Source organism: Accipiter gentilis, chromosome 15 (genome assembly GCF_929443795.1).
Source record: "Accipiter gentilis chromosome 15, bAccGen1.1, whole genome shotgun sequence".
Taxonomy (NCBI): Eukaryota; Metazoa; Chordata; class Aves; order Accipitriformes; family Accipitridae; genus Astur; species Astur gentilis.
Genome location: NC_064894.1, coordinates 11,519,447 through 11,543,156, shown reverse-complemented (window position 1 = coordinate 11,543,156; position 23,710 = coordinate 11,519,447). Strand labels below are relative to the sequence as shown.

The 23,710-nt window shown below is 40.8% G+C and overlaps 2 protein-coding genes across 4 annotated transcripts in view; one reads left to right on the top strand and one right to left on the bottom strand.

Moving 5' to 3' along the window:
• Positions 1-6,575: 6,575 nt before the first annotated feature.
• GJB7 (gap junction protein beta 7) lies at positions 6,576-13,882 on the top strand. 2 transcript variants are annotated; one of them, XM_049817791.1, is made up of 2 exons: positions 6,576-7,269; positions 13,746-13,882. In XM_049817791.1, the coding sequence occupies exons 1-2, from the start codon at positions 6,576-6,578 to the stop codon at positions 13,880-13,882; spliced, it is 831 nt and encodes a 276-aa protein (XP_049673748.1). The 2 variants fall into 2 exon arrangements, with proteins under 2 accessions (XP_049673748.1, XP_049673749.1); XM_049817792.1 differs by lacking the exon at positions 13,746-13,882 and having other exon boundaries at positions 6,576-7,364.
• ZNF292 (zinc finger protein 292) overlaps positions 13,410-23,710 on the bottom strand; it is a 55,113-nt gene continuing 44,812 nt past the window's right edge. For both annotated transcript variants that reach the window (XM_049817789.1, XM_049817790.1), the window contains one exon: positions 13,410-22,180. In XM_049817789.1, the coding sequence (XP_049673746.1) occupies positions 14,993-22,180 (7,188 nt within the window). In that variant the 3' untranslated portion in view covers positions 13,410-14,992. The remainder of the gene's footprint in view (positions 22,181-23,710) is intronic.

The window sequence follows — 23,710 nt, the reverse complement described above, 5'->3', positions numbered from 1 at the left end:
TAAAATGTCAAAGAACAAACAGGGTGGGGGTTAAGGCTCTTAGGTCAGTTATATGATTTCAGAACGTTACCATAATTCCATACAGCTGTTTCAAGTTTTTCACATGGACAAAGTTCTTCTGAAAAAAATGTAGAAGCCATACTATGAAGGGATGCTAAGAGTCAAGAAGTATTTCATGAAGGCCTTTCTTGCTATTTTGATGTTGCAGTAAAGTTAATATCGAAGAGAGCATAACTTGGATGAAACAAAAGTTAGTAATGAAGCAGCACCTGAAATGGGGAGCTAGCCGGATCCTCCAGGTCATTCCTATAGGAATGGCATATGAAAGGCAGGCTCTTTGCGGTGAGTCTTCTGCACGTGTTCATGCACGATTGACGTGGTCGAGTGACTTCTTGGCTTGCAAGTGCACAGGCTACACGTGTCTCATAGAGGGTCACTGATCATTGCCCACTGCTTTGGACGCCCCAGCATGCGTGTCTTCAGGTTGCGCCGTCACTAATGTGAAAGCACAAAGCATGCAGTGTTAGAGCTGATGCCGATGAGCGCTCAAAAGATACAGATAAAGCCTGCGACTTTAAACAAATGCCACAGTTTCCTCATATCTTTCTGATGATACAAGGCACATTATGGTTCTGGGTTGAACTGTGTGCCAGGAGAGATGATCAGGTTTCACTCGTTTGGTTTATATTAGCTAGGAGACGAGCAGTTTCCATTTTCAAGGCTTAAAGCAGTAACTCCCTTTCTTGGAAATGAATTGTTGATTGTTAATGCCACTAGAAAGCTGAGCTCCAGCTGTAATCATTTACTGAGACACAGGTAAGTTAGAGTTTCTTGTTATAAAATATAGTTTTACGAAATAAGAAGTTGTTTTTCTAATGTCAAACAGGCTTGATAATAGCCTTGTGAAAGTGTCCCATCAGCCAGCATAAACCACAGATACAATCTTCTTTTCATTGCACTTTGCAGTACTTTATAACTGCTAAGGAGGTGCAAACTGTAATGTGGCCATTGATGATCACTTGTTCAAGTGGAAACCTTTTGACTTCGTCAGTTCATTTTTTTTTACGAGTTGACTAAAGCATTACAACAGTAGCCAGAATGGAGCAGGAATACTTACTAATGTTGAAGATCATTTGCTGCAGAGGGAATTTTTGTTTACATGAGGAGAGCATGGGAGACATGGCTTATCTGTTTTGGCAAGAAGGTGGTGAGAAATGCAGTAACAGTTGTGTAGGTAGAATACAGACATCATGACTTAAAAAAAAAAAAAAAAAAAAGAAATTAAGTCATTTTGGCTACTTCTGAGTTTAATTTTTCTTAATTACACAGTTTACCAAAGTAACAAAGAGAACAGTGAACTGTGTCTGCCTTCTCTCAAAACCCATTCATTGCTCCAGAGGAGAGACCACAGCAATTAGCAGCTGGCAAAGCATCACACTCAGCAGCTGCTGGGTTATTAAGTGGTGTTTGTGGTTTCTCTAAATACAAAACAAGATGGGATTTTGCCACCACTGGCTATAAGAAAGAATGCCAAGCGTGCTTAAGGTTACAAAGCCTACTGAAGATGTAGTTTAGAACTGATATTTTCAGAGAAGCGAATGTTTGGCAGCCAAGATCCTGAAGCCCAAAAAGGAAGATTTGTCCCAAGCCACTGCAGAAGCCTATGCCAAAGTCAGGTGTAAAAGCCAAACCATCCAGCTCTGGTCTAGTGCTAAATTATAGATGAGCTCTCTCCCATCTAGTTTTTTCTTTTCCTTACCATAGTCCTTACTGTTGGCTAATAAATACGTAGGCTGATGTTTTTACACACCACTTGCATATTTTAAGCACTATTTAATTGTGGAATTCTACTTTTAATATCACAGTACCCAGAAGTTTATCTCCCAAAGTACCAAAGGGCTTATTTCTTGCTCCGAGGAGTTAGAAGTTAATAATAGACAAGAAACAGTGAGAGGTTAGACTCAGTAAGCTAAGGAAGATGAAAGCAAGGGACGGGGCTATGAGAAACTATGGCTGTTTTTTTAGCTCTGCCTCTGATGTGCTGAGCGATGCTCGATAAACCTTTCCCAGGCTCATGTCCTTTCTGTTATTTCTCAGCGTTCCATCTCCATTTCCCATAATACTGTGTCTTCTTCATGTAATTTGCCTGCTCTCTGAGCTGCCTGCCCTCTTTGTGCCCCTAACACTTTGGATGTTTTCCCCACTTCCTCTCTACTTAGTCAGTTTGTTCTTGCATTTTCTTACTTTTTTTCCCATTTTCCTCTGCACAAAGATACCTTCTCTGCTTTTAAAGTAATAAAATAGCAGAGCCGATTGAAATCTAGGTGAAATAATTCTCTGAGCACTATGCTTTCCAGTGGATGCATTGAGTAACCAATGCATATTAGCCAACCTTCGGTAGACCTCACTGAATGACAGAAATGGTATTTGGTGAATATATTCAACAACAATAGCATTATTCAAACACTTTACTCCATAAATTACATTCAGCACACTCAGAAGTTAATGGTGCATTCAGGTTGCTCTGTTTACTCCACAGAGCACGTGTGCAGGCTTAAGGGGGAAAACCAAGTTGCCGATACAACCTGATCTAGTTGAAGGGGGGGAGGTTGGACTAGATGACCTTTAAAGGTCCCTTCCAAACCAAACTATTCTATGAGTCTATGATACGTCTGAGGGAAACAGGGGATGTGGAGGCTCTTCTGGTCTGTTGTGTCTCTAGTGAGCAGGACAAAGTGTGTGTGTGCTGTTGTTGTTGGGTGTTTCCGTCACATCTAGGGAATAAATGGTGTATGTGAGGAGGAAGAGAGATTACCTGCTCCATTTCTTGACTGGTAGTAGAAGAAGCCCAGGCACTTGTTTTCATGCTCATCCCTAGTACTTCAGCTAGAAATGAGTACAACAAATCAACGTATCTCTAATCTGGCTTTTGTCCAAGTTGGGGTGTGCATGTGTGTATGTGTATGGAGCAGGGGGTTGAAGTAAATCTAACTTCAAATCCCTGCTCTTCACTTCTTGGTCAATTCAACATTTTCTTAAGAGCTTGGAGCAAATAATCTTCCTTTTACTGTTTAAGACTCTCTAGTGTCTTCTTTGTAATTTCTAATAGTGGCTAAGTCTTTTTGTGGTCTTTATGTCCACAGTACCAAATAGATCCTCCTTTGACCCGTTTGTTACTTTTTTAAACCTTTAAGTCATTTCATTCTTAGCCTCAGCGTTGGACATTTCCTTGATGCAAACTGATGTCATCAACATTTTCCACAATCTACTCAATTTATTTAGCCAGCTTCCCTTCTTGACTCCCTTTGATTCATCCTGCACAAAATGAACCTCCTCTGAATGCTAAGGTTGAAATCTCTCTTTGGCTACAAGGGTTTGGATCACATTTTTTCCCTCTCTTGTCCTTACATTAGTCAGAATATAATTTTGCTAAAGCGTCTTACCCTGACACTACTCTTGGCATCTCCTTCCACGTGTACTGCCACTTCTAGAAGTGTTACAAAACCTCATACAACTGTCATCTTTTTCCTACTGCTCAACTGTGTGCTTACTTGAAGATTTCTCTTTTTTTGTTGTCTGAATCCTCACCTTGCCCTGAATTTCATACAGTCCATATAATGTCTTTGTCTTCTCTAGCCTCAGGTAACTTACCCTCTCATCGGTCTGTGCTTGTGCTGTCCCATGAAGTCAATTTCCTCTTGTTCATCTGTTGAGTAACTCCTTATCTTTGAAGTCCATTTTATTTTTTCCATTCTGTATGTTCTTTGCAATGCTTCAGTGAATTAATTGTATTTTCAAAGGATACGAAAGCATCAGTTAACATCCACAATCTTCTATAGCAACAGCAGTGCATAAAGCAAACATAACCTTTTAACGGCACATTTGCAGCTCCTTTGAACAGGGGAGCTGTGCTGGTTAGAACCCAAACAATACCAGAAAACAGGGTCTGTGGCCCTTTAGGCTTGTGGCTGAAGGTTGACCTATACAACCATTTCTCAACATCAAGTGAAGGCTGCAAGTGGAAAAATATAACCAAAACTCTGTAGACTTCTGGCTGCAGAAGCACCGCTAGCCACAAGACCTGCCCTGCAGTTCTTTAATAAATTTCAGTTTCTCACCAACAGAGCACATAGACCAGGAACCATCTTCATTTCTGTAAAATCCCTGCTGCCTCACTACCAGACATACAGGTACAAGAATGCATTGCTGTCTTTCAAACTAGATTTGTAGGAATTTCATCCATCCTATCTTCTGTCTGGCTGGAATTTGCCCATTGCTCAGGATCTGCTAGAGATTTTAGTCAACTCCTTGATCCCCATTTTCTTTGGGCAGGTCTTTCTTTTCCCCTTCACATCCTTCTTCTCAATGTGGGATTGGCAAAAGAAGGTATAAAGTTGTTATTTTCTAATTGTTCTTGCTGCTCGGGTAAGGAAGTAGCAGCTCAGCTTTGGGAAAAGAGAACTCAAGGTAAATTTTTCAATCTGTAATTAGGTATCTCCATGGCCTGATTTCTACCAGTGATGGTTCCCACTGATTTTTGTGCCTTGCTGGTGACCCAGCATATCTTTCCTTTCTGTCCTGACTTGTTCAGCTGGAGGCTCAGAACCACTGTAACTCCAGTCATGGATTGATAGGTGACATTAGGCTTTTTTACATTGGAAAGGGATGGTGCAGTTCTTACAGCCATTAGCAAAAGCCCACTCACAGCCATAGTCATTTGCCATGGAATAACAAAATTCAGTCTTCCCTTCTATAGTGCTTGTGCTCATCTTAAAATCCTAGGAAAGGCCTTTTGAGGTTTTCCTTCAGATCTCCTCCAGAGGACAGCTCATCCACAAGATGTGTTCATACATGTTAATATTCACGCTCGCTCATGTGAATGTTTTGTTTCCTTGCCCGTGCTTTATTACACAGTAGTGTCTTCATGCTTTGCTATTCAGTTCCTTTGAGACTAATGTATTGACTGTGTCTTACTTATCTAGAAAGGATTAAAGCCCTAGTGCTGATGCGTTGAAGAGCTTGATTTAAACTTCTGCTTGAGCTCTAATTGCAGACATGGAGGACAGAAATAGCTCTTTAATGACAAAGTTACCACCCTGCCAAACATATTTAAAAGCATATAAGCATGTCTGGTAGGATATAAGCCAACTGAGATTCCTGTTACTCTTTTTTACCTGCAGCATAAAGGAGTAGCTTGGTAAACATTCTTCGTGAGAACATCTTTTTTTCAACATCCTTCCCGGTATAAATCAGCAATTTATTAATTTCTGCAGCTGTCCCTCAGCTCCTCAGGTAAGTCACCAGCTCTAATGGTAGCAATGTAGGAATACCCAAATAGGCAAATAACCTTGTTTTCCAGCAGAGGTCTGGCCATAGGCAGAGGTCATGATGGGCTGCAGAATCAAGGGACAGCAAAAGAAGTGCTGAGCTTTCCATCAGTGTTGAGCTTTGTGATGCTGTGGCCTGGTTACTACTCGTACTCAGACTTGCCAGTTGATGAACTTGCTCATACATCACCACTAACTGCAGCTGCGGCAGCAGGGTTGGTTTGCACGCTTGCATGTGCCACTGCTGCCACAAAGGGGTACATTTTTTCTCCTGCTAGGCAGAGCTTGCAGGAGCAGTAGATGGGATGAGGACATTAGAAGATAGAACACACAGATCTGTAAACTTCTCAGATTTCCCACCTCATGTCTCCCAGCCATTCCATGTCCTGGGAATATATCTGCTTTTTGGTCTTACAAAACAAAGCAGCTTGGTATCCTCCAAGATCCGTGCAAACCTCAGAGGTGGGGCCAGATGGGAAGGTGACTGTGTGCTCTTGGTGGTTATCTCAGGTCTTCTTTTGACACTGAGGAGAGTCTGGCCGCCCATGGCTTCTTAGGCAGCTCCTCCAAAAGAAGTGTTCCAGGGTTAGGACAGGGGAAGACTTGTGCAGAAAATAAATTATAAAATAAAAACATTTTTGGAGTAAAGTTTAGTGCATTTCTTACACAACAAACAAAATCCAATTAAACAGGACAGAATTTAAACTATTGCACAAGTTTACTGAGAAGTTAGACCACAGACAAAAAGAAAACAATTTGCATTTTGGTAGTCAACTTATTATGTATGGGACACATGGCTCCTATACATAAATTTGAAAGTGAAATCTGATTTGACTGTGCTTAGTATTTGCATAACTGACAGGGCTAAGTTGAGTGTACCTCAGTGGCAGAGTGCTAGCCCGAACTTGCCAGAGAAAGATCTACCCGACGCTCAGCAGACCCTCAGGAAGAACAGCCACATTTACTTGCAGAGGACAGCTTAACAGAATGATTAGGCTTCAGCCTAACTGACAAAATCTATTTTAACAGCAAATAAATTTTGTGTAATAGCTTCAGAAGGTACAAATTACCAGAACCAAGTTTGTTGTTGTTGTTTTCCTTTTTAAATGCTTAATAACCAGTAGCTGAAGCAATTTAAAATTATATTTCACCTTGAATGAATGTCTCATTTTTTTCACCCAAGAGGAAGATTCTCTCTGATCTTGTGTTTCTTTGATACAGTATTTCCTTCTTTCCTTCAGGAGAAAAATGAGCTGGGGATTCCTACGTGATCTGCTGAGTGGAGTGAATAAATATTCAATAGGAATTGGAAGAATTTGGGTAGCAGTTGTGTTCATATTCCGCTTACTGGTTTATATTGTGGCCGCAGAAAACATCTGGAAATATGAACATGATGAATTTGAATGCAATATCAAGCAGCCTGGTTGTGAAAATGTCTGCTTCGACCATTTTTTCCCTGTCTCCCACACCAGTCTTTGGGCTTTGCAATTAATCGTGGTCTCCACCCCTTCACTCTTGGTTGTTTTTCATGTTGCTTACCGAGAGAAGAGAGAGAAACACCACAACCAGAAACTTTATAAAAGTCCAGGAGAGATAGACGGTGGATTGCTATGCACTTACCTTATCAGCCTTATTTTAAAAATGGGATTAGAAATAGTTTTTCTTGTTCTGTTTTATAAATTGTACAATGGATTCAAAGTACCACGTCTCGTGAAATGTGACATAAGACCATGTCCCAATACCGTAGACTGCTTTATTTCCAAACCCACAGAGAAGATGATTTTCCTCTATTTTCTGGTGGCAACTTCATGCCTATGCATTGTATTAAATCTAAGTGAATTGAGTTATCTCATTTTCAAATACTCCATGAAATGTTATCTAAAGAGGTACATCAAGAAATGTCAAGGCTCAAAAAGTGATTGCCACAAATCAGGAATCATCGGTCACAACAACCAGCAGCTGCACGACAGTTCCACAACAGCTGTCCATCCTTGCCTCTGCGTATACAAGACAAACGTGAAAAAAGTTCCCTGTTGACTTAAAAGAAGGCTACAGACCACCGTCCCGTTACACAAGCTGTATTTGATGAATTGCTTTTCCAATCAGTGCTTTACAGAACTGAAAGGATAGTTATGTAGGAAATACTTTTTCTCTATTAGTTTCCCCCTTACTTGAGTGGATAAATTCAGTTGCATTATGTATGTCATACGTAGAATCATCTAGATCTTTTCAGGTTGCAACGAGGTGTAGAAGTCTGAAAATTCCATGAAGTTTTAATATAAACACAGACACGATAAATCATGCTGAAACAATTGCTCAAACAGTTGTGTTTTGAATATTACACAGAGTTGCTTTGGTACAAGCAAAAAAAGAGGCTTTTTATATGCAGAGTTGGAAGAACCTGGGATTGATTAAGACACAGAGTGGTAAGGGGATGTACAGCATCTGTCAGGTGGGTGGATCTGGTAACTGTTGAAATAGCGATTGGGAAGCGCTGGCATACAGTGGCTGCTGGCGTCTTGAAGTGAGCTGGACGGTCACAAGCCCATTCCACTGGCCTACTGTAAAACATCTCAAAAAAAGAAAAAGAAAAAAAGAGGTAGACATACCTAGTTTGGCCCATGGTGGTAAAGACAGACCTGGTTATTTAGCTATTTGTGGAGCACCTCCTTCTGGAGGTATCTGAGCCCTTTACAGTTTTTAGGGTATTTATCATCAGAAGACATCCTGTAAGAAAAGGTACTTGGCTCAGACTTGTGCAGGCAGCACGTACCAGAGCACAGAGTTAACTCCTGGTCGGCACCAAGCAGGTCCTGAGTCATTAGACTTTTCTTCTGCTCTGTGGCTGTGGCATTTAAGGGAAAAGATCATTCCCAGTTCCCTAGGATCTGAGAGAAACATAGACCGCACAATATGGCAATTGTAGTCCTAGTATTCAGTAGCCTGGAATCCGGTCCCTTTAGTAAGGCTGAGAATACTGCTGCTCCTTCAGTAGGTTTCTCTGCCATAGAAGAACATGTAAAATCTAGAAATACAAAAAGCCTCTCACAGAAACAAAGATCACCTATTCCCTTCCCCCAAATTTCAGAAGTATTACTTAAACACCACACACCTCTGCTCTTCGTTATGTGTGTTGCTTGGGCTAACAGGAAAGGGACAGAAATTAGTCAAGACATGTCTTCTGTTGAACCTAGCCTTCTGAGACAACAGAAATTAGAGCCTGAAAAGACTTACTTCAGGGTAGTGTTCTCTTTCCATTGCTGGGATGAAGGAACTTGGGACATGTATCAGTACTGAGCCTGATCAAAATACACCCTTTAAGGAAAAACACGACCTGCAATAAGTGGAGCTGCCTGAATGCTGAACCAATTTTTTTGTTCATGCCAGGATAAAGAGAAAACAGTAGCAAAAGCACATAAACTATTACTGCTGCCTGAATGTTCAACCAATGTTATTGCTTGTGCTAGGATAAAGAAGAGGAAACAGTAGCAAAAGCACGTCAAGTATTTTTTCACTCCAAACCCCCCCAGCTTTGGTTACAAAGCATTACTTTAGAAATACTGGGGTAGCAGTTACAGAATTAACTTTTAAGAACTAATGAATAAACTACGTGCCTCTGGCCATGATTTTCAAGCTTCTTCGCCAAAATAAGCTTGCCTTGATAAAAGGTGAAAATACACTTGCTGCTGCTGAACTTCGCAGCACAGCAGTCCCTCAGATACTAGCTTGCCAGCTTGTGGCCGGTTAAAGTTTTACATCTGGATTGATGCTGAATCTGTGTGTGTATCGAGACAACATGCTTTACACAATTCAGAACATTTTCTAGTAAATCTCTACAAACGCAGAATGCGGCTCATGACAGGAATGCAGTTAGAAACTCTTTTGCAGCTACTGAACGAAACCCACCAAGGAACGCATGAAGCAAAACCATTGCCCATCAGCCCCGTGTAACCGTGTCTGCCACAGTCTCAGTAAATGAGAACAAACCCCCGAGTTATCTTGGCCCTTTCGTACCTTAATGCATCATTTTTTAAGACAAGGCTGTCGTGGATGGAGTGATGCACTTCACTTGTAACAAAGAAGTAGCAATATGTTTATTGATATAGAACAGCCTTTTAACCCAGTTTGATAGTAAATGCGACAGTGGTTTAACAAGATTCAATGGCAGGGTTCACTTGAGTATTTACTGCATAGAGGACATGTCAGGGAGACCCTCCCGTTGAGTCAGGGGGTTCAGAAAGGAGCCCCTTGCGTTCTAAACTCCTTCTCAGAGGGGAGTCTAGGTGCAGCTGGATCCACTCCTAGTCCCAGACTTGGTCAATGGTTTATGTCTAAAGGATTATGTATATGCAATCAATCCTTTACCTCACCTAGCTAAGATTTCAAAGTTTAGCATGCCATTAATCACTTACTGAGAATCTGTTACGGCAAGGAATCTCTCAGCCTCGAGGAGTAACCTTGGGAGGCATCCCTGCTCAAGGGGAGATCCTGCCATGCAGGAGAGCTCAACAGGCCCCGGGCTGTCCACTATTTATGGAGTAAGATAATTGACTCGTATTTACATACCGACTACGGGTATTAGTTTCTTCCAAATTTGGCTTGAGTCGGACATCGACCAGCACTGTGGTTAGGTGGGCACATTGTTCAAATTAGCCCTTGGCTGTTGTGTTGTTGTCTTGTCTTCCCCGAACTCACTCCGAGCCAGACGCAGCCGTCGCGACCAGACACATCCACTCCGATCGCCACTGGTGGTTATTGCTTGAGCAGGGTTATGGGAAATACAGGTCCGGTTGGGGGTGGGGGGGGGGGAGGTGGGGGGGGCAGGGAGCACACGGCCACAAAGGGCAACACTATCAAAATAAAAAAATGCTTTCAAAATGACTGTTTTTTAATTACTGAGGACAGATTTTAAGACAGCACATTAATGAAAAAGTTGGGTTTTTTTAAAAGCAAGGTTTATTTGTGAGAAAATGAAGAGAAGCAAACACAGTTTAGCCAACACAGATTTCTGATTAGATTTGTGCATTAGCTGCTCTCTAATAAAAAAGTATACTAAGTCAGGGCTTGACGGGTTTTAGAGCACCCCCTAAAGCTCTATGGCTGGTCAGAGCTTCTCGCTCAGACCAAAAATTTGCCTGTGAAATAAGAACTTTAATTCTTTGGAATGTATATTCAAGGTTTTATTTCTATCTTCAACAGCCACAAAATGATAAATAAATTCTAAAATCAACAGGTTTCAAGTCTCAAAGAATACTTCAGTTTTGACAAAGCCAGTACCTTACATGAGAAATATTCTGAAAAATTATTATGGACCAACTCTGTGTAACCCCAACTCACTCGTAGCAAACCGCCAAGTGGCTTTTACATCACATGCTGCAAAATTAGTGTTTGACAGAACCACTAATGAAAAGGAAATGAGCATCACACGAGGCAGCTCCATCAGATTTTACTTAACCTGAGAGAACAGAAACAAAGTCACCTCCTTTCTGAACCCTTGCTCTTGGCCAGCATTTGGTCTTTTACCGGCTCCTTTCCTTCCACAGCCCCTTCCCTGCCTTTATACTCCTTTGTCCTCCAGTTTGTTTCACACATCCACCCATCCCTGAAGTAATTTGCTCTTACATTTTTGCTTCAAATGAGTTCGTAGGCTTGGTCCCTAAACTAAAGGTTTAAGGGCTTTTTTGTGTATTCAACTTCCAAGTCACTCAAACCGGCAGAATTGAAAGAATTTCAAGTGCTACGTTTTTTCTTTTAAAAGTGTAAAAGTACAGTCTCCTCAAGCACACAGCAATTGGTACCTCATTCACATTTCAGAACATCTCTGCAAACATTAAAAGATCCAAGTCTTACACAGATCCTCATTTTCTTTAAAACCCAAGTAACCTCCTTGCCTTGTGACAGATGAGGATCGAAAAAAGTCACAGGAAAAAACATCTCCCTCTCTGCTGATAGTTTCTTCCCTCTACTCCCATCTCCAGTCCCCTGGCCCTCTTTCCCACCCCTTCAATAGGCTCATCTTCTCCACACCAAGGCTCCAGCCAGGGGTGAGCAGAGCACGAGCAGGAGCTCCTCTAGCCCAGGGCGCCTAAACCTCAGGGCAGGGTGTCCCCGCCTGTGCAGGTGGGAGCCCCAGCCGACTAATTCTTTGGCACAGAAACTAATTGCAAGAATACAGCCAACTACTTTTCCTCGCCCGGACCACGGACTGTTTTCAGCATTACTTTCACAAGCATCGCTCCCTCACCATCCAACAGCCACAGGCAGGACATCCCAGCAGAACGCTCTAGGACCAACAGTGCCCTCCATCCTGCTGAGAACTGCCACCCCAAAACACGTGAGGACAAACCCACTGCTCTTATTTACACTGAATTAGGGCTCAGACAATGTAAGATTTCTTTATAAACAGTTAACTACAAGAGAGGCTGACTGCCAGTTTAAAGGTGTCTTTCAATCACAAAACAGTCCGTACTCTGCGTCCAGACTCCTCGATTTGGTTGCTTCCCCATCAGCAACAACTGCCGTTTTAGTCAGCGCGTTCCTGATGGCGACTAAAAGAAAGCATCCTTGCTCAAATGCACCACGCTTGACGGGGGACGTGTCTGGAAGACAGGAGACACAGAGGAGGAGGAAGAACAAAGAGAGAGGGGAGAAGACGGAGCAGGACCGGGCGGCGGGGCAGGGCCCAGCAGCACCCATGGGTGCTGGGGCACCCCGTGGGCAGAGGTGGTGCTGGTAGAGCTGGGCTTAGCCACCCTGGAGCCCCATCCTGCCCGGCAGCCCCAAGGGCAGGGATACAGCTCCGGGCTCCGGAGGAGCTGTCAGTTCAGCTATAGCAGGAGGCTTTATACATCGCTTAAGGTAAAACATCTAATCGCAAATACCAGATTTATTTCCTCAGGAACTTTTGTAGGTGGCTTTACCAAACCACAGTGCCCCCTGCAGTCCATGACATCTTAAATCAGACCCTGCTTTCAGTCCCCTGCTTTAAGTTTAAAATACTTTTTTTTGAAAAGGAAAAAAAATACCATACTAGCTTACCTGTTGGACAGGCTGTCAGTACCCACCTAGAAGAGAGTGTGCCCAGGAGGGCACTGACTATATTGGTACAGCACTCACTCTAATTGGATTAATTGAGGTAAGAATGAGACAATATTAAAAATTTCATTCTCAGAAATTCGGACCCTACATTCAGATCCAAACCAGAAATTACTTCCTAGATATTTATGACATTGGAATTTTTTTTCCTTTTTTTTTTTTTCCTCTTTTAATTAGCATTCTAGTATAGCACTGTGTAGCTAAATAGTTGTATGCTATTCTCAGTCTAAAAACTGCAAATGATAACAGTATCTATAATCAGGAATGTCAATGTTGAAACTATTTAACTTGCACAACACAAAATTCTTCTAAAAATTAACAGTTGTGAGGTCTGTCAACAGTGACTGCAGTGGTTAGGTACATCTGAAAACAAGAGACTTCAGGCAAGCTTTGTGGATCCTCTCCAGAGGAGGTTCTCTGCCCTCTTCTCCCCTGCAGGAGATCTCTACGATCACTGCGGCTGGCATCCAACAGCAACTCCATCCAGGGAGGCCACACGGCCTCTGGTAGGTAGAACGTGGCGTCATGCATAATCAATGCAACGATTGTAATGATTTCTCCTAGACTTAAAACGCAAGGATTTGTTTTGGTTTTATCATTCTCAGACCACAACTTTGATTTACTAACTTGGCAGAATTATCAGTTCAGTCACTCGGGAGGGATCGAAAGCAAGAGGAGTGAACGGGCTCTGTTCAAATGGAAGCATGGGCTTTCTGAGAAGGTATGCAATTTAGCACCAGATAGCAAACCAAGGGCTATGCCCAAGTTGAAATGCTGTTGCCTTTCCGCTTTTTCATACATAATCCTCACTCGCACAAGTCACTTCATTTGGTTGTAGGAACGTGCCCTCTGCATTGATATTCAAGTAAACTGTCAAAGATTCCAGGTGAATAGCTTAAGAGCAATCAAGTGTAGCATTTAATGCAAAGCTTTACATGGCAAGACAAGTTTATAGGGAAAAAAAAAAAAAAAAATCAAGCCAATCTCTCCCAAGATAAAGACTATTTTATATTACTGAAGGTAGGTCACATCCAGTAATGAGAATAATCCAAGAAAAATTTTTGGTACCACACAATCCAGCTGGCTTGTCCCATCCGAGTTAAGCATAATCACGCATGAAAACCAACACTGAAGATTCCTGGGTACTGACAGCTCCCACCAACGCATTCACGCTTTTGGTTACTCAACAAACTGGATACCTGTCGTTTTGGTTAGCAGCATACAGAGGAATTGCTCCAATCCCGGACACTACAAGCGGCACCGCTTCTGAGGCTCGTTCCAGTGTGGAAAAGAGAGAGGTGGTGAGAGTGCTGCCAGGTACAGTCAGCGAGAGGCAGAAGAGCGCGGATGGAGCCTGTGCCATCAACAGAGCACAACCACCGAGTTTATCTGCAAGATCACAATCTCACTTCCCTTTCAGAAAGTGCCTTGTTTATTCAGTTTTTAATGGTATGGCATAAGGACTCATGTATTTTATAGATAGATACCAAATTGGTATTATCAAAATAAACCATCTGTTTTATAAACCCACTATTTACAAAAACGGTTTCTGAAGTTTTTTTGTTTTGTTTTTTTTAACAAAAATTAAACTATACACCAATCTAAGTTACAGAAACAAAAATAACCTTTATAAGATCACATGTATAAAACAAGAAATGAAATGTGATTTTATTTAAGGCAATACTGGGCTACTTCACAAATCACCACCTCAAATATATACACTGCTCCACACTACTAATTTTCTATCACATTCACAACGGATTCTTTAATACCAAATATTGTTTTAAATCTCCAATGTAGCAAACTATTTTTATTCACATTTCCATTTTTATTATGGAATCATAAATGCTTTGTATCCAATTAAAAGCAATGAAAAATGTAGCTATAAGAAAACTATTATATTTATGAGTTAACTACATATGAATATCATCCATAGATACTGGATGTTAAAATCTACAAAAATGAGAGTGTGTCAGTACGTTTAACCTATGAAATGTGATCTTATCCAGCTCCTCTCCTGTAAATAAATGCTTTATGCAAAATAAACTGGATATGGCAGACTTAACTAGTTTTAGTTCAAAAGTTCTTAATTTAAAATGATTAAAGGACAGTTTTAAAAACTTGCTCACTTAGTTACAAATTAAAATTCCGAATATAAATGTGTCATTTAATAGTTTAGACTTACAGACTGCTGGTGGCAGCAAATGATTTACAATAATAAATATATACAAAAAAAAAATGTATCTACAAATAAAGAGTACTGTTATACATGAGCAGTGACCTGGTGAAAGATACCAATCACAGACAACTCACAAAGATTTAGTTCATGGAAAGGACAATCTTGATAGAAAGTTGAGGTTTTGATCAAGTATTTACAAAACTGAAGCAATTACTCTGTTCTTCAAGTCCCATAGGGATAAAAACAAATAAGACATTTACATGACTCATGTCATGTTTTTTGCTAGATTAAATCACTTCAAAATAAAAGAGCTCCACAGTTACTAGCATGCTTGATGGCTTCCTATTCAAAATAAATTTTATTACAGGTCACGGTTAAACACATTACGTTTTCAGTATTTTGACTCCCCTTCCTCGGTACCCATAACAACTACTTTTGCAGCTGTAACCTCTGGATTATCCTCCCAACGTCCTTTGAGCTTTCTCAAACTGACGATAGGTTTCATTTCCTGAAGTTGCTTCAACACACGCTCAGTGCAGTCTTTAAAAGTCTTGTCTAAAACTATCTTTACGTTATCACCACATGGAAGCCGTGATGGGTTGGCAAACGGTACAAGGGTTTCGGTTTCAGAACATGACCAAATGACATTATTACTTGCTACAGAGGTCTTCTCGTTGGATTTTCTTGAGTTCGAATGGGATCCTTTTTTGGTTCCGCTGCTGTGGTAGTCTCTTTCGGTGTTTTTCTTTTGCTTCACAGCAGACTCTTCAAGGAACTTGAGGAATGACACTTCAAAACCCATCGGCTTAAACGAGCTCCAGTCGAAAGCTGCAGGTTGCTCTTCAGCCGTTTGAATGGCAACGGCAGTCTCTTCCTCCCTGTGCATGCTACTCACGTCAGCAGGCAGTACTTCCTCAGTTTTTTCGGCTCTCCTCCTCTTATTCTGAGATACGTTTTTTTCTTTGTTTGCTCTTTTTAAATTGTTTGATTTTTGCTTTTCTGACGGGCAGGAGCTGGTCTCCTGCAAGTCACTATTTACACTGGAAGAGATTTTTGCTTGATTTTCAGCACTTGAACAATCCTCGTTAATCAGTTTAGTAATGAATAGTTCTGTCAGTTCGTCCACTTCATCCTTCTCACCTTTTTCAGTTTCCTTTTGCGGTAACGTAGATGTGCTTGAATCATTATTGCTCACTATCAAACTCAGTTCAGGCTCTTTCACATCACTTTTTTTATCAGTCTCCTCTTGCTCAGAAGAGGCTTCTTTTACTTGTGAGACAGAGTGCTTTTTAGATACAATAAGAAGATTTCTGTGTTGGGAAGTAAATGCTTTGGACAGCTTGTGACATTTGTAATGCCTTATTATGTTACTTTCGCTTGTAACTACGGAAGAACATCCCTTTATCATACATGGATACTGAGTTATGAACCTACTTGTACATTCTGATAAGGCATCATTTCTAGCCTTTATTGAAAATACGTGCTTGCCGCGTTTCAGTGAATAAGCTTTATTTTCTTGAACTTGCATTCCTTTTGAATTTTTGGTTTCCAAGTTCACATTTTTCTTTCGTTTTGTTTTCACCGACAGCCTGTTACCTTCTTTTCCCGATCGGTTTTTTAGTCCTCTCTGTTTGGACTTTAATGGTTTCTCCTGATTTGCTTTGCTTGAAATGTTTTCCTGACCTGGTGTCAATCTCCTGGGTCTTATTAGATGATCTTTATGCTTATCATTATGTTTGTTAAAAATATGCCTCAACAGGTTAGACCTAGTAGCATAAATACGGTCACAGCCTTCACAGTCACACTTGAATACGCCGTCATCTTCTACTTTGTTTGGCCTTATCTTTATACCGTGATCTGCCTCAAGATGTACAATGTAGTTAAGATATGCCGTAAACGAAGACTTACATTGAGACTGATCGCAAGAAAACCTTCCTGCCTCTGGAGCTGATTTCATGTTTCCAATTTGCTCTGGGGTCATGTCATGAAGCTTCATATAATGTTGTATCAAGCTGGTAACTTCCTGGAAAATGCGAGAGCAGTCACTCACCTCACACCTGAACTCTCTGACGGCAGGTTTGGTTTCCACCTCATCGCGTTCCTCTTTGCCAGGCTCGTTCTCCTCCTCCACTTCAGCAGAGAAGGCAGGGAGGTCCGATTTGTGCACAGCTTGGTAATGAAGGATTAGGTTTTGTTGTATCGTAAAAGCTGCGAAGCAACCCTGATGGACGCACCGGTATGGTCTATAAGGGCTGTATCTAGTGGGAAACTCCAGAGATTTCGTTACGGGCTTCCTACGTTTTCTCTCCTCTTTTTCCTTCCTGTACCTCCTAACCTTGCGTACTTTGGGTTGAGCCTGTGTACTACCGAAAGAAGCTGCAGTATGCTGCTCCGGTGGAACAGAAACCACTTGGGGAGGTTTTTCCAGTCTTTCGGGAGTATTATTTTCTGGCAGAAGTTTTTCCAAGACTTTTACAGGCTCTACAACTTCCTTTATCTGACCTTCTTTGACCAATGGAGCTGCAGTTTTGTTTTCTACTATTAGTGTCTGCAAAGTTTTTATTTCAACAGGTCGCGGGGCTGTGTTTACAGTTTCATTTTGAGATCTTCTGCCATAAGGCCTTTTAATTTTTAATTTTACCATCTCCTCTGTTGTAAAATGATGTACAAGCTGACAGTGTGCTCTGAGATTAGAGTTTCTTGTGAATGTTTTTGGACAGGTAGCTACAACACATTTGAATGGGGCATACTTCAGTTGATGTTTCTTAATTTCTAGTATCATTTCCGCAGAGTACTGATGAACCTTGCCATAGTGTTTAAATAATGCGTCCTTTGTCATAGCACTATAATTGCAGCCTGGATCCTGACATACAAAAGGCTTATTAACTTTATCACTAAACTGAATGTTACTTGCCTCTGAAGATATCTGGATGAGGGGTTTATTTTCAGTTGATACAACAGGAACTGCTGGTGCTAGCGTATCTGCTGGAGGGCACTGGGAAACAGTCTCAGACACCTGAATGGGTGAATCATTTTCTAGTTTCAGTTTTTGCAACCCCTCCAAAATTTCCAATATTTGAGTATCATCCTTTTGAGACGTCTCAGACGGAGCAGAGCTACTCTTTGCAGCAGTGACATTCCCCACGTGCACGGCAAACTGTGCGGGAGTGGGTAGTTTTACACTCTGTGCAGAATTTCCCGAAGAAGCCTGTGCATTATTTACTTGTGAGTTCTGTCCTGAAGCAGCAACAGTATCCTGAATTTCAGTTTTCACCTCAAGTATCTGTGAATTCATAGCAGTTTTAATTATTTCCAGAGTTTTTTCAAAGTTCTGCATAACATTGTCTTCTGAAATCTGTTCCTCCGAATTTGCTTGCACACAGGAATTTACAGCCATCATTTGGGAATCCCCATTTTCAGTTTTTACTGTTAAAGAGGGTAGCATTGTATGAGCCTCGAGATTTGTTTTGAAGTTCTCTTTGATACTGGTCATGAATAACTGATTGTCAACATTATTGAGTTTCTGCGTGAGATTTTCCACCACCGCTTGAGAGCCACAATTTGCCAGCAAGTTGGACTGAAACCTTTCTCCCTGTATTTGCACATTTCCTTCGGTGCTTTTGGTGAGAAGTCCCATCGTTGTTGTATTATTTACTGCTACTTTCTGTGATGTATTGGGCACAAGCAAGGGTGTAGTTGCTTTTCTCTTCCTCTTTGAAGCACTGGTTCCCTTCTTATTCAAGTTGCTTGATCCTGAATTCTGGGGACTACTTATAACTGAAACTCGTGAACTGTTCCCTGCAAAGTTTTGCGTTGCTGCAACAGTATTAGAAAACGAGCTAGGACATAAGCCATTTTCAATAGTCTTTAGCATTAAGTCTTCTGTTGCAAAAACAGGCAAACTCTTGCATTCGTTTATTGGAGGAATTTTGGCATTGAGGGTCCTGTTTTGGTCTGTTAGCAGGGTACTGGGGTTACAGACTGTCTGCAGCAGAGGGGACGTGGTTGAGTTGGGGAGAACAGCTGCATTTATCTGAGTCGTACCAGTGACGCAACTTGTTGTAACTACGTGTGGAAGTACTTCTGTGTTATCAAAGGTACTCGGGATGCCTGCAGTTTCCAAGGCTTGTTTTATAATTTGATTTCCTTCCTCATTCCCACCGGTATTAAAGTTAGTCACATTGGCCCGTGGAAACATAGTCTGCAGTAAGGCTGTGGAACGATTTTCAGCTGCTAGTAACTGGAGGAATGATGGATCTTTAAAACATGTCTCTGGACTGAAGGCAGACTCCTGGGGTTGCTGCAAGTTTAATGAATTTGAGGAAAGAATCATACTGGCAAGCAAAGACTGTCCGTTAGCCTGCAGAGCTTCTGGAGAAATTTCTGATCCTTCAAGAGGCTTACAGTAAGACCTCTTAGACAAGTGACCACCAAGTGATCTAGGATTAGTGAAAACTCTGAAACACCTGCTACAGATAAATTTGCCATCCCTAATTATTGCTGGCCACTTTGCCCGCTTGTTATGTTTTGGCTTCCTTTCTTTCCCATTCGGGCCCCGGCCACGATCTTTTTTCACCTTTTCTGAAGCTGGATGTTGAGAACTAGTTTCACTGAAGTTATTTTCATTACTCAATCGTGAGGGAAATATTTGATCAACAGTCTCCTCTTTTGGGAAAGCAGAACTAGTGTTTCCTTCTAGTTGTGATGAAAAGTTATCTGTGTTATTTTCCAGTTGTGAGAAGACTGAATTTGGAGGATTCTCTGCTGATGAAGGAAAGAGAGACATTGGACCATTTTCTGCAGGCAAAGGAAGAAAAGGATCTGAACCACCATCAATATTCAGAGGCATAACTGTTTTTGCCAGATCATCCAACTGCGAAGGTAAGGTTGCACCAGACAAATTTTCTATTTGTGAACATAAAACACTCTCAGGCTCACTTTTAATACGAGTAGACAAACTTGGATTTATGACACTTTCAACTATAGGCAACATAGGACTGGCCAAATTTTCTAGGTGGGTTGGAAAAAGCGTACTTGGGACATGTTGCACTTGACTGGAACAGGTAGGATTCAAATTAGGTTTGTTCTGTGCGGTAAAAGCAGCACCACTGGGATTGCCCACTTGCGACGGCATAAGATATACAATCTTCCCATCGTTCGGCACATTTTGCAGATTGCTGGATTTTCGTGGTTTCTTATTTTTACGCTGCATTTTAAAAGCAGCATATTGATCAGGGTGTGCTGCCTTCATATGTTTGCCAATGCTCTGTGATGAGTTGTACGTTCGAGTACAACCCTCAACCTGACAATTAAATTTCTGAGTTGGGGCTGCTGGTGACACAGCTGGAACTAAAGAGCTATTTATGTTAGGCTGCGAAGGAATAAATGTAATACTTTCTAAAGTTTTTAAAGGCAGGTTATATAGATTAGCTGCAGCCTTAATACTGTCTTCAATTTCAAGTTTCGAAATGGGTACACTGTTTCGATATCCTGCCTGATTCTGCATGCTGAATGGATTAACAATGTTCACTTGTCTTTCTAAGCTTTTTGATTCAAGGGCTTCTGGTTTTAGTGTGTCTGAGGTCACAGAAATATTTTGAACATTCTGAGTTTGACTGAGAGAGTCTTCTTCCTTTCTCTCTTGGAAAACTGGAAGACAAGAGTCAACCGATGAGCACAACTGTTGGGCTCCAGGTTTAGTGGTATCTACTTTACTGGCAGTAGCAGCCAATTTACCTCTTTTTACAAAGTTATCTCGGATCTTCTGGTTAACAGCGGGCACCTTAATGCTGCTTGCTGGAATTGCCACTTCTGTCTTCACTGAACCTGTAGGAGACTGCTCCGAACCAGCATTAGGCAAGGAATCGCTTTGCCGCAGTATACTCGCTGATGTGTTTACACTTTCATTCCCTACTGGTTCTGCTTTGATTTGATTCCAGACAACATTTTCTCCTTCAGTAAAACTACTTCGGTTGTCAGCCAGAGGAGATGTCAATTCCTCTTTAACAGCAACTCCATCGGTATTTTCATTAGCTTTAGAAGGTTGACTAAGATCAGGCTGATTAGTCTGGCTTTCAGGCTGTTGCGCTTTTTCAGGCTGCTTGTTGTGATCCTCAACATGCTTTTCCAGTTCGTTCTGGGAACGGTATACCTTTCCGCAGCCTGTGACTTTGCAGGTATAGGTATTATAGTGTTGTGCTTCGTGATCATAGAGTAAATACGCTTCAGAAAACACTCTACCACATTTAGGAAACATACACTTGGCTCTGAAGACTTGATGCTCTTTCCTATGTGTCAGCAGCTCAGCATAACTGTTAAAACCAGCCTTACATTTCATCTGTATGCAGATATAAGGCTTGCTGCCACAGTGCATTTGTAGATGATCATTCAGGTGAGTAACACTTACGAAATGTCGTCTACAGTACTGGCAAATCACTTTTTTGCTTTGCATTTCAAGAAAACGCTTAGCTTCTTCATTATCTTTATGCCCCTTCGCATGTGCTATTAGATTTTTAAAATATTTAAAGCCTTTTTTACAAAATGTTACAGGGCAGGTGAATTCATTAACAGGGAGTGGCTTTTGAACTGGCACTATCTCTGGTATGTAAGGTTTATCTTTGTCATCGTTCTCATCATCTGAGCCATCATTATCATTAAACACAATGAAGTCTGTTGAATAGAGACTGTTCTTCTTAATGGGTCGCTGCTCCTGTTTGGATACAGAATCAGTTTTCTGATTCTCGTTGGCAGTTGCTATTTTAGGAGGTCTTCCCAGTCTTCTCAGTGGTTTCATAGCAGCCAATCTCTCTTTGCTGGATTTTTTAACATGCAAAGTTACATGGGGAACAAAGTTTTCTTTAGAATTAAAATTTTGGGCACAAATAGGGCAACTGTAAATTCCATCTTTATAATGTTTTTGTGCATGCCTAACTATTCTATGACCTAGGAATTCTTTGTCACATAACACGCAATACTGCATATAAGCTTGCCAGTTCCTAAATCTAGCTGATATGAACCCCCGCTCTCTGAGTTTTTTAATTTCTCTCTTTTTCTGCTTTTCATCTCTGATACCCTTAAGAAGGCTTGTAGCCTCATCAAAAGTGCCAGCAAGCCCATTCACAGAAGTTTCTTTAGTCTCTTCTTGGCAATCCTCAACCTTTTCATAAACTTCACTATCGTTTAGTTCATCTATTGATGACACGATGGATGCCTCCTCTCCCATAAGTGCCAGACACTGACGCTTGAGAGTTTTCCAGTCCCAGAATTCTGGATCAAAAGGCCACTGAGTTTTCAGTACAAGTAAGAGCTCACAGCGCAAAGAATTTGGTATTGGAAGATTCTCTTCATCATACTTCTGGTCAGGCTGATTATATAGCATTTCAACAGCATAATATGCATCCACAGTGGGTTCGAGAAGAAATTCACTCAGCTGACAAGCACGTTTAACTTCCAAATCATCTGGAAGCAAGCAGGAGATAGTCTTGCAAATAGATATCTTGACATCTGTATTTTCACTGGATTCCAAGCGCAATGCTTTCACACACAGTTCAATGCAGGTTGCAAGTCCAGCACCATCGATCTGTAAAGCAAGACTAATTTTAGTAAGCCAACTTATCATAACCCTTTCTATATTTGTAAATAAGAGGTATCACTATTCAACCTTAAGTGTCAGAAAAAAATGCACCTGGAGTTTGTAACAATACTTTTTCCTTTAAGAAACATAATGGTTTGTCTTTAGATGCTATTCCTTAAGTTGCATAATTTGTCTTCATGCTACTAAAAAACCATGAAAGTTTACAAACAACTAAAACACAAATTAATTGTATGTTCTGTCTAGTTTGAGGACTTTAGGACTGTATTTTACAGGTGTTCATTTTATATTAGAGCCATATTGTTTCTTTTCCATGAAAGATAGCCTGCCAGTCATGTCACAGTTATTTGAGAGGAGCTTCTATGGAGCATTAACTTAACACTGGGTAGAACTCAAATGGTAAAAAGTGCTACAGTTAAAGTAAGGGAAGCACGTTATCTTCAAAAAGACCTATAATTTGAAAATCACTTAAGGCATAAAGATTTATTTTTATTTTTAAAGATTATGACACTTCAAAGTCAACTGCCCTCAACTGAACACGTGGCTTCACTCCAACTGAAAGGAGTAAGTATAGTTAAATGTTCCATCATTTAAGTGTTCCAAAGGTCATGTGGTCTTTTCTCATTCATACCCTCAGGCAACGTAAATTACATTTATGTCCACTTTACAGTCCCTTTATGCTGCCAAGGAAGCACAGAGAGGCTGTGGTATACATGAAAATAAAGGCCAGCGAATTTATGAATGCACAAGTCTACTGCCCACATGGTCTCCAATTTCTGCCATCAGTAAAATGATCCACAGCTCACTAGAGAAAAACCAGTGTGGCATGGAGCAGACAGAGTTCTTAATATCATAAGACTCTCTGAAAGTTATATTCCTCCCCTTCTCTAACTCCAATTTAGTTCAGATCTTTGGAAAAAATAATCTTTAAGATCAGAAGCTCATGATTAGCCATACCAGAACACTGCAAAAGGAAAAAAGGAATTTTTATTCTTACAATTAATATACCGAGTTACAGAAATCTCCCAATTAAAAGCTTTTTTTTTTTTTTTTAAGAGCTCAATTTAGCTACAAATAGTGCAGCCACTAAAGAGAGGAAACTAGGAAAATTAGATGATGACAAGGTTAGCTGAGAAAGATTAACAGAGTTTTTAACACAACATTGTATCTAAGTCCATAAAAGGCAAGTATTTCATTTATCAAAACAAACTGCATTCTTAAATGGCAATTCAAAAGGGGTTTTTTTGTGGGTGTTGGTCTTTTTTTTCTTTAAAACTTTCTGTAATTTTCTTATATATTAATATTCAGCCTTTATTTCCTCTCCTCATAAGCTTTTCCTCTCCATTTTCTGTAATATTTGAAATACAGAAAATAATTAAGAGAATGTTAGGACCTGCTAACAAAATACCCCATTTAGAGGACACAGACAATAGTAGAGGCTATAACCTCACCTACAGTTTTTCCTTCATGTCAGTTGTGGCATCCAGCTCTTCTGTTTATCCCTCAATTATTTTTTTC